The following is a 9,031-nucleotide window of genomic DNA, read 5'->3' as shown; positions in this document are numbered from 1 at the left end:
GCCAAACCTCCATTTCTATTTGTGATGTATGCATTGGCAATGGCATGTGCCATATATATATCTCATTTCCCCTCTTAACATGGAACATTTGATTGTGAACTGGAAGCTGGAGCACTCACTCACTGTCCACACGCCACGCACCCTGTGGTTATTTGTTTGCGTTTTTTATAATAGATATGCATATTTATGTGGTTTTCTTATGTATGTATGTATGTATGTATGTATGTAAGTTATTTGCGTTTAATATGCATATTATGTGGTTTTTTATTTTTTTATTTTTTTATTTGGAGGTGGAAAAAGAACGAGATCGGGAACGCAAAGCAGAGAAAAACGGACGGGCAAACGAGAAAACGCGAAACGCAACGGCGGCATGTTTTTGTAAGTAGGGTGGGGGGGGGGGGGGGGCAATCAGGCGCAGAGGGGGATATCGGAAAATATTGAAATTGGAAAAGCAGGACACAGGCAGAACACAGAGAAGCAGAGAGAGAGAGAGAGTATATACATACATATAAACATTACCGGTCGGTCGATCCGGGGGTTGGGTGATGGGTGGTGGTGGGCCTCCGCCGCCTACTGCTCGCTGGTGTCTGGAGGAGCTGCTGGCGGCGGTGGCCGCCGCCGGCGAGGAGGTGCAGTTCAGGGCCATCGCCGGCAGCCTGAAGCTGGAGGACAACCCTTTCTCCCACCTCTCCCAGCCCCTCCGCCACGCCCTCGACTTCTTCTTCAAGCACGTCCTCCCCCCACCTCCCTGCACCCACTCCCACTGCGCCTCCTCCTCCTCCTCCTCCTCCTCCGTCCGCTTCCGATACTTCAACAACCGCGCCAAATCCCGCTACGCCCTCCAGCCCCGATTCCTCTGCTCCTCCCCCCTCCACACCTCCTCCTCCTCCTCTTCTCCTTCTCCTCCCCCTCCTATCACCCCCTCCCACGCCATCGCCTGCCCACATGATGATGATGATGATGATGATGATGATGATGCTATCCACAGTTACTCCACCTCATGTGGCCACCACTTAATCCAACCCAACATGCAACAACAGTCGCCTCTTAATGGCATTGTCCACAAAAGCGACGGCATGCACTGCGAATCCTCTGCGCATCATCATCATCGCCCCCTCGTGGCCGCAGAAGAAGCTCCCACACATTCCTCCAGCAGCCCCGGCCGAGATCAGAGCCAAACTAACTCGCCCATAAACCAAAAGCCTTCCAGAAGTCGATCATGGCAGAAGCTACCGATATTAGAGGACGAGATCATGAATGGTGGTGCCATCCATAAGGTCAAGCCCTCCGCAACCACCAAAAGAATGGCCAGACTTAATGGTAGAAGTAGAGGTACCAAAACCTATTACTTCACTCTCAAGCCCAAGGAATATGAGCACCATGTTAGCCTCCATGGGGGCCTCGATTGTCTCCTCCAAAGAGCCAGAAATAAATGTGTCTTCAATGTTCGCGGGCATCAGTATAGTCCCCCCAAACGCTACAACCTTGGCAACGGCTGCCAGCCCAGACTTAGTAATGGTCACAGTAATAATATTAAGGAGGATGAGCAAGATTTAGTATCTCCTCCTCCTCCTCCTCCACCTGAGGTAGCACGAGCTAGCCAGAGCTCCATGATGGAGTTCCATGGGGGGCCCAATGGAGTCATTAAAGAAGACGAGGATCTAAATCCGCCTGATGATTCAGGAGCAGTGCCAGCGGCGGCGGCTTCATTATTAATAGGCAATATGATTCCAATCGATGACATTAACGATGTGAATATGTCGATGTTAGCTGACCATATTGAGGAGATGCTATTAGCCGACTTGGATTCGTGGGGCTCATATAATTCAGCATTTGAACATATCGAGTCTCTGGACATGCATAATTGCCCACCAGACAACCCAATTCCGGGCCCTAATCATGCTCTAGTGCTAGATGCTCACACAGAATCTCAGCATGCAAATGATCCATTAAACCAAACATTGGGCCCTGCATTAAGCGATCACATATCAATGTTGTCGCAGCAGGACAAGTATATAGAATCTCTGCAAGTGGAGAATGATCCACCCACATTATCGACAGATGACGTACTTGGGGTAGGAACATTCTGGGATATGATTCCCGGAGTGAGCTGTGAGGTTGATAATAAACCTCATAATTATGAGTACGACGATCAGTATGGGCCGAGCACGCTCTTTCTAGCAGAAGACATCCAACAAATGTTGAAATTGGAGAACATGGGTCTCCCTAGCTTAGACAGCGTCATAGGTCCTCCTCCTCTTATAGGTAATTATAGTAGTAATAATATTGGTCCATCCCCCTTGATCGATTACTACACCATTATGGATGATGATTATGCTCCTCATCTCAGCTGCTTCAACAGTACTAGTGCCTTATATATTCATAGCTATTCACCTATTAATTACGAGGACCTCGTTTTTACTCATCCTCTAGTCGAAGAATATCCGGCTCCAGTACCCCTTGGTGATCATGGACAGGATCTGCGTGATCATGAAATGATGAACGCTAATCAGGTGGAGTTAAGAAATGCTGATGATCATCCTCATGAGGATGATCACGTGACCATTAAGCACGATCAAGATCACATTCATGACATGAATGCCTTCTCCGCAATAGACACATTGTGGATCTAGCTATAATTGTTTCGTGATGAGAGATTAGATATACATTCAGATTGATTCAGAATAATCGATATCCTAGTTGTAACATATTACATAATAACCAGCTTTGATAGAACGTCTACTGTATAGTCTGAATAGCCATTTGGTTTATAATAAAGAATCGATGGATTCAGTTTTGCCAACTAACTTGAATTAGTTTATGGAGATTATAGTTTATTACATACAACAGAAATTGTAAGGATACACGCACGCCTATGGATTCCAATCAGCTTTATAATGCACCGTTTGATTAGCAAAGCGCCATGCCATGCCAGGAAATCGTGAGCGGTGGTGATTCATGTGCAACGTTGTCATTAATGCACTAATTAAGCTTCTAATGCCTAATTATAATAACATGCCTGATTCTGGATATTTTGTTCGGAGATTGGAAAACTTCACGTTGAGATTGTTGAGGGTTTCGCCCCCTCATGAAAACTAACCCTATAGCGTAGTGATTTTATGATTAGTTATTAGAGTTCCTGAATGTACACAGTATGCATAGAAGTTTGACTCGTACTAATAAAAATAGACGGGCAACTGAATATACAAGAGAATTTATAACAGTCTAGACTTGATTCAAATACAAGTGCATGATTTGTAAGAATCCAGATGAGTCAGTGAGATTTCTTTTGAATGAATGGTTCAGGATACAATTTTCATTCCATACCGGAATGCGAATATGGATGTGAAATGAAAGACTTGTGACTGACTACTTGTACATGTATTATATATATATATATATATATATATATATGTGTGTGTGTGTGTGTGTGTGTGTGTGGATTATAAATGTCAAATTTGCCCCCAATGTTCTGGCCATTTACAAGAATACCGTTTTTTTCAAAGCCAACCAGCTACCCACCCCTTGGGGTACTGGGGAAGGGTATTCGTGTAATTGCTGAAAGGTTAGGGCTATTCTTGTAAATATGCAAAAGATACTACTACTATAGATTGATCACGAAGCCACCTTACTATGGGTGACCACAAAAGAGACAAGTTGTGAGACATTACATGGAAAAGTGACAAGCTCCCAATGGAAGAGGAAGTGTTGAGAAACACCATCATCACCACCAATCATCGTAATCAATCGTCACGTCACGGAGATTGCTTCTAATGATGGATCTTGGATGCTTTGGGTAGGTACCATCACATACTCCATCGTTTCCATGGGCATTTTCTGATGCAAATAATGGCATAAAAAGAGTATTGTTTCTGATGATGATGTCTGGGTACGTAACTTCAAATCATCATTCACATACGATCATCAGAATCAGAATCACATCGTCCTCACCATTATCGATATCCTCCTTGTTGTCATCATCACCATCACCATTAATCTCATCCTCATGTACATTTCTGCAATGCAATGCACATTTGTATACCATCCCATTGCAGTATGATGCACACATATTGGGGGATCATTGTTTCTAATGGCACAATCATTTGTGGGTAGGACTAGTCCACCTCGTTAACAATAAGATGTTAATGGTGAAGGTAATGTGATGTACTTCCAATTGCTAGATTGCGATCGAATATGTATCTAAAGTTAAAGTTGTAGGGCATCCATTCGATGCAATGTGATGTGCTCTTGTGAGGTTTCAATCTTGCACACTTTAACATGGTCTCTTTGTCTCTCTCATCTACATACTGTGAGACCCATTGTAATAGAGTGCTCGACGATATGGAAGCTTCCTTTAAGTACCACTCGAGAATCTTCGGCAAAAGCACTTTTTTATCGCTCTGGAAACCAATGCTTGCTTGTAAGAACTCTTTTCTTGCAACTTCGAGTTCCTTGTGGACATTACTGGCCGTATACACTCGAACCTATTGTTGACATAGATTATTTGTATTCAGTTATAAAGTTCAATGTCGATGAACCAAGTATATATGCATATATTATAGACCTTAAAAAAAAATTCCTCCTGGACAGCTACTCATCCCTTTATTAGAACCATAACCTTGTAATTGTGAAGACATGCTAAAACTAGTTAGCAGAATACTCTGTTTTGATTTTCTACTCTGTTTAATGAATGTCGTGCCATGATAAGAGAAATTTGTCATGAAAACAAACACATACCGCAGGATCCGATAGGCCTCCACAACACAACGCAAAGCAAACTAATGGCTCTGGCTTTGTGATGGTATATGAGCGTCTCTCGTCATTGCTTTTCAGCTTTGATCCAGGTAAAAGTAGGTTTTGTAACCACTTCAGAACCAACAGAACAGAAACGCCAAACATTAGTTGACAGAATAATTTCATAAGGATTCGTATATGTATAGTTGATCGGCCTATTGCATTTCATACCTGAGTGGGTCGATGTGATCGGCATCGTAAAATGAAATATTCGATCGTGTGTGCATTTATGGATCGTCCGCCAACTTTATAAGCAGCCTGTATTTTTTTTTAATGGTTAGTTTCATGAATGTTAGGGAACTTCAAATTTATATAAAATATGGATATCATGCAAATAAGGTATGCGTTAATGCTGCATTTATTGATTGTTACATACCATATATACATTCATGATTGCCATATATTGTTACATACCATATATTGATCATCAATTGTGGCTATTTATATTATCTATTGTTACAAAGGTTGAACAAGCAAGTACAGAGCATCAATTTCCTTACACGTTGCAGAAGTGTCATGCGTTTCAGATTGTTGCGAGATATTCCATATGCTAAATATGCCTGGTTAGCAGAAAGACAAGAAGTAAACAAATTACCATATTTGCCTAATATTGTATTGGATGCATACTACATTTTGTTTTCATTGAACTGAAGTGGATGGCTTTTACGATTTGAGTTAGAAATATTACATGCATTAGAAGTGCATTGTGTACATTAATCCAGAATGCCAGCTTCTCATCATGCGTCAGTTGACTGGGATCGACCTTCTCTAGTTGTTCCACCATTGATCTGGCAGTGACAATAGAAGAATGCATTACTCAAGTGGTCATTGTTGTATAATATGATAACTATCACATGGGCATGCATCTAAGATGCATATATTCAATGGACAAATTTGAGCAAGACACTGTTGTAGTGGTGGGTCGACGTTATAGAGCTTTACCTAAAGTCGCGGAGCTTGATGGCAACACTGCTGAGCCTTTCTTTGTCCACACAGATCCAGGGGACCTCTACCATGCAGCTATAAGCTCCTGCCCTTCGAACACTCCCTTTCACTTGAAAAGGGTCAATCAAAGGAGGCTCGTACAATTTTTCGGATTTGGATCGTGGTGACCACCCATCACTGAAAATACCTTGAACCGATGAAATGCTAGTCGAGGAAGATGTGCACGAAGTTGGTGACTCAGGAACTCCAAAATGTGGTAAGGCTGGATCAGCAAGTTTGCAGTATATGGCAGTCATACAACGAATCAGCTCCTCAGACAACTTGTTTGGTGTGTAACATAGATACTCTTTGAGTGTTCTGGGTCCATCTTCATTCAAAGAACTTGGATTACTCTTTGTAAACCTTTGCTTGAGAATCTGAAATAATAAGAGGAATAAGATGAAGCATTTGGTTTCAAAATACTTGCTACCATATATGCACCACAACAGTAGCCCCATGTAAACAGGAGTTCAATTTCTGTTATGCAAAATTATAATGATACATATATATTTAGCCTCAGAGGATACAATAATGGAGTTCATACTTCCTAGTAATGGTAATACATCATCGAGAATATAGCGATGATATTAGATCGTAAATTAAGAACAAACCAATGTTCCGAAGCTGTTCAAACATATATAGGAATGTATAAAGCAATCAATACCTCAGTTCGAGCATGACTTGAATTATTCTCAAAATCGACGGAGTGGAAATGGCCTTTTATGTTTATGGCCGGTCCACTGAGTCCTGATCCATGTCTCGAATTTGGCCGAATTAATGAAGCCCGTTTTGGTGTGGTGTTATGTTGATTGGGTTTAAGTTTGAGTTTCATCGACATTCTCTGATCAGGGCTGGGTTGCGGGTCTTCATTGTATGAGTCCTGAAGGTCATTTTTCTGACTGACATGGATGAGACTGGATGAACGTGACAAGCATCTGTCAAAGAATTGGCGATAAAGAGAAAGCACATGCTTCTCTAGGTCCACCACCTCCTCCTCAAGATATTTTATTTCATGTATAAGCTCTTTGGTCTACCACACACAAACACAAATTAAAGCTTATGTCAAGATGGCTTAGATTCAGTTCTAGTCTCCATAAAAAGGTTCTTGGCGCATCATAAACACGACAAAAGACCAATCATGAAAGATTGCACAAGAGGCAGTATGTGTACATTTTATGCTAAATATTAACAGTTGCTTAAATTCTCTTTTTGAATATCTTAATTTTCAAAGTTTTAATTCTTAAGAGAACTCTGGACTGCCCTTTAAATGCTTCTCATTATTCCCCCAAATGCTCCCCAAGTTTTAGTTATTTCCCCAGGTGCCCTTGAGAGCAATTATAAGCACTAATTAAGCAAGCATATAGATAGATTCATCCCATTTGTCTATGGTCAATTTACCCAACTCTTTAAGCAATTATATGGTATGGTCAATTTCAGACCCTCTTTTTCTCCCTTTTTGGACATTGCAGACCAAGAGCATTTGCATAAAGCAAAGAAAACTTAGGGGCATTTGGGGAGCTAAAGAAAAACTCGGTGGTATGCTGGGAATTTTCTTTCCCCTTTTCCCTGTATACCTGTGGAGTAAGGTGGTTGTGTCCCAGTGAAATGGCATTCACGGGTCGGCCCATAGCTTGCTCCAACGCTTTCCTAACAGATTGCTTATTCATGAGGTGCTTTCGCAGCTCTTCTACCTTTAGAATCGATACAGAATTCGGCATTTAGTCAGGGATTAGATTAAATACATCATGTGACTTTCTACTATATTTACCATAACGCAATCACTTACATCGTGCTCTAGTGTACTCATTTGTTCTGATAAGGCATTCCTTTTCACTGTTGAAGCCCTATTCTGAGATCTCAATCACAAAGTAATGGCATCAGAGCCTGAGAATTGTTGCAACCGACCATTGTCTAAGGAAATGTAAAGCTCTCGTTCTTTACCTGTTCACTGGTGTGGACGTCGTTGCTAGGTGCCGGAATGCTGGCCCGGCTTTCCAGATCAAGATTATTATTATTGTTGGAATCACTGTGACCCAAAAAAAGTTCCGAAAAAAGACAGTCATTAAAATTGGATAGTGAGTAGATCGACCTTTTCTCATTCTATAAACCTAAACCATAATTATTTGTGCAAACTTTTGGTCCAGATATGCATATTATTATTAATAACAATGGATTGGTAAATGCAAGCTTTCCGGGTTAGATGAATGAAATCAATAATTCAACTAAATCAGCCATTTAACTTGCTCCTTTTTCCATCTACCTTGTATTGCACAAGCCTATATCTGCAGACCTTGAATGTTAATGAGTCCCTTTGAAACTTGAATGCATTCGACTTTCTCACAATTATGAACGTCTACTTAACTCTAGAATGCGATTCTATGATTACCTTGATGAGCGCAGATGCATTAATGGTGTACTAGCTGCTCGTTCATTCGGATTACACCCTTTAGAAGAGCAAGAGCTGTTGGTTTTCCGCAGATCTATATTTGGGTTACAAGAAGTTCCTTTTGTTAAAGACATGTGATCTCTGCCTCAAATTATGAAGCATTGGTAGTTCTTATACAGTGAAAAAAAGAAGCATATTAAGCTAGAAGCATTTTGTTTATGGTCACACTACATCCCTCGAGCTGTATGGGGATGGAATCAGGTTCTTCTGTTCCCAAACGATTTCCGGATAATGAGCCCCGGAGATTTGTTAAGGATAGATAGCATAGAGCTTGAGAATGATTGAATTCCTTATGGTGGTGGAAGAATGTAGCGAAAAAAGGAAATGCATTGTTGAGGTTTTCAAACCAACCAACAACCCTCGAATTAGGAACAAGATTTCCCTCTGAGTTCCGGAGTCGGAATGCATACAAAACGCAGGATAGTTAGTTTGTATTACAAGAGAGAAGACACAGGAGCAGACTGCACACTGGATTGTTTGAAAGTGGGTAGAAGCAATGCTGTGTAACAAAGTTAGAGAGCTTAGAGAGCACAGAGCACAACAATTGGAGAGAATTATTTGTTCTGTAAGCTAATATAGGAGCTGAATTAGCTCCTCACACATGTGAGTGAGACAGAGGAAGGGGGAGAGAGAGAGAGAGAGAGAGAGAGTATGCTTGTATAGAGGGAAGGAGAGAGATCTGATGCAAGTGGGCACCACCTAGTTATTGAAGGGTTCTTATGATCATCATGTGCAGAGTGCAGACAGAAGATGGGTATGTGTGTGTGTGTGTGTGTGTGTGTGTGTGTGTGTGTGTGTATCATGAGC

At 41.4% G+C, this 9,031-nt stretch overlaps 1 protein-coding gene across 1 annotated transcript; it reads right to left on the bottom strand.

Moving 5' to 3' along the window:
- Positions 1 to 3,468: 3,468 nt before the first annotated feature.
- Positions 3,469 to 8,448, bottom strand: LOC147862442 (electron transporter, putative (Protein of unknown function, DUF547)). Its single transcript, XM_087321485.1, has 11 exons — positions 8,165 to 8,448; positions 7,720 to 7,804; positions 7,565 to 7,627; positions 7,353 to 7,469; positions 6,443 to 6,808; positions 5,737 to 6,155; positions 5,483 to 5,582; positions 5,295 to 5,354; positions 4,966 to 5,052; positions 4,738 to 4,866; positions 3,469 to 4,484 (listed from the first exon to the last, which is right to left on the bottom strand). The coding sequence occupies exons 1-11, from the start codon at positions 8,296 to 8,298 to the stop codon at positions 4,143 to 4,145; spliced, it is 1,902 nt and encodes a 633-aa protein (XP_087177611.1). The 5' UTR covers positions 8,299 to 8,448; the 3' UTR covers positions 3,469 to 4,142.
- Between the last annotated feature and the right edge of the window lie 583 nt (positions 8,449 to 9,031).

The sequence above is a fragment of the Azolla caroliniana genome, unplaced genomic scaffold, assembly GCF_043228905.1.
Source record: "Azolla caroliniana isolate FFs.n. ecotype wild unplaced genomic scaffold, voAzoCaro1.0.p SCAF_6, whole genome shotgun sequence".
Lineage (NCBI taxonomy): Eukaryota > Viridiplantae > Streptophyta > Polypodiopsida > Salviniales > Salviniaceae > Azolla > Azolla caroliniana.
Note: the sequence above shows the minus strand (reverse complement) of the source record. Positions and strands in the feature narration are given on the sequence as shown.

Excerpts from the sequence above, each read along its gene's own strand:
- LOC147862442 (XM_087321485.1), bottom strand. The coding sequence starts at position 8,298 with ATGTCTTTAACAAAAGGAACTTCTTGTAACCCAAATATAGATCTGCGG. Across the intron at positions 7,628-7,719 it reads ACGTCCACACCAGTGAACAG|AATAGGGCTTCAACAGTGAA; the intron begins GTAAAGAACGAG and ends TTGAGATCTCAG. Across the intron at positions 5,583-5,736 it reads ATCAAGCTCCGCGACTTTAG|ATCAATGGTGGAACAACTAG; the intron begins GTAAAGCTCTAT and ends TGTCACTGCCAG.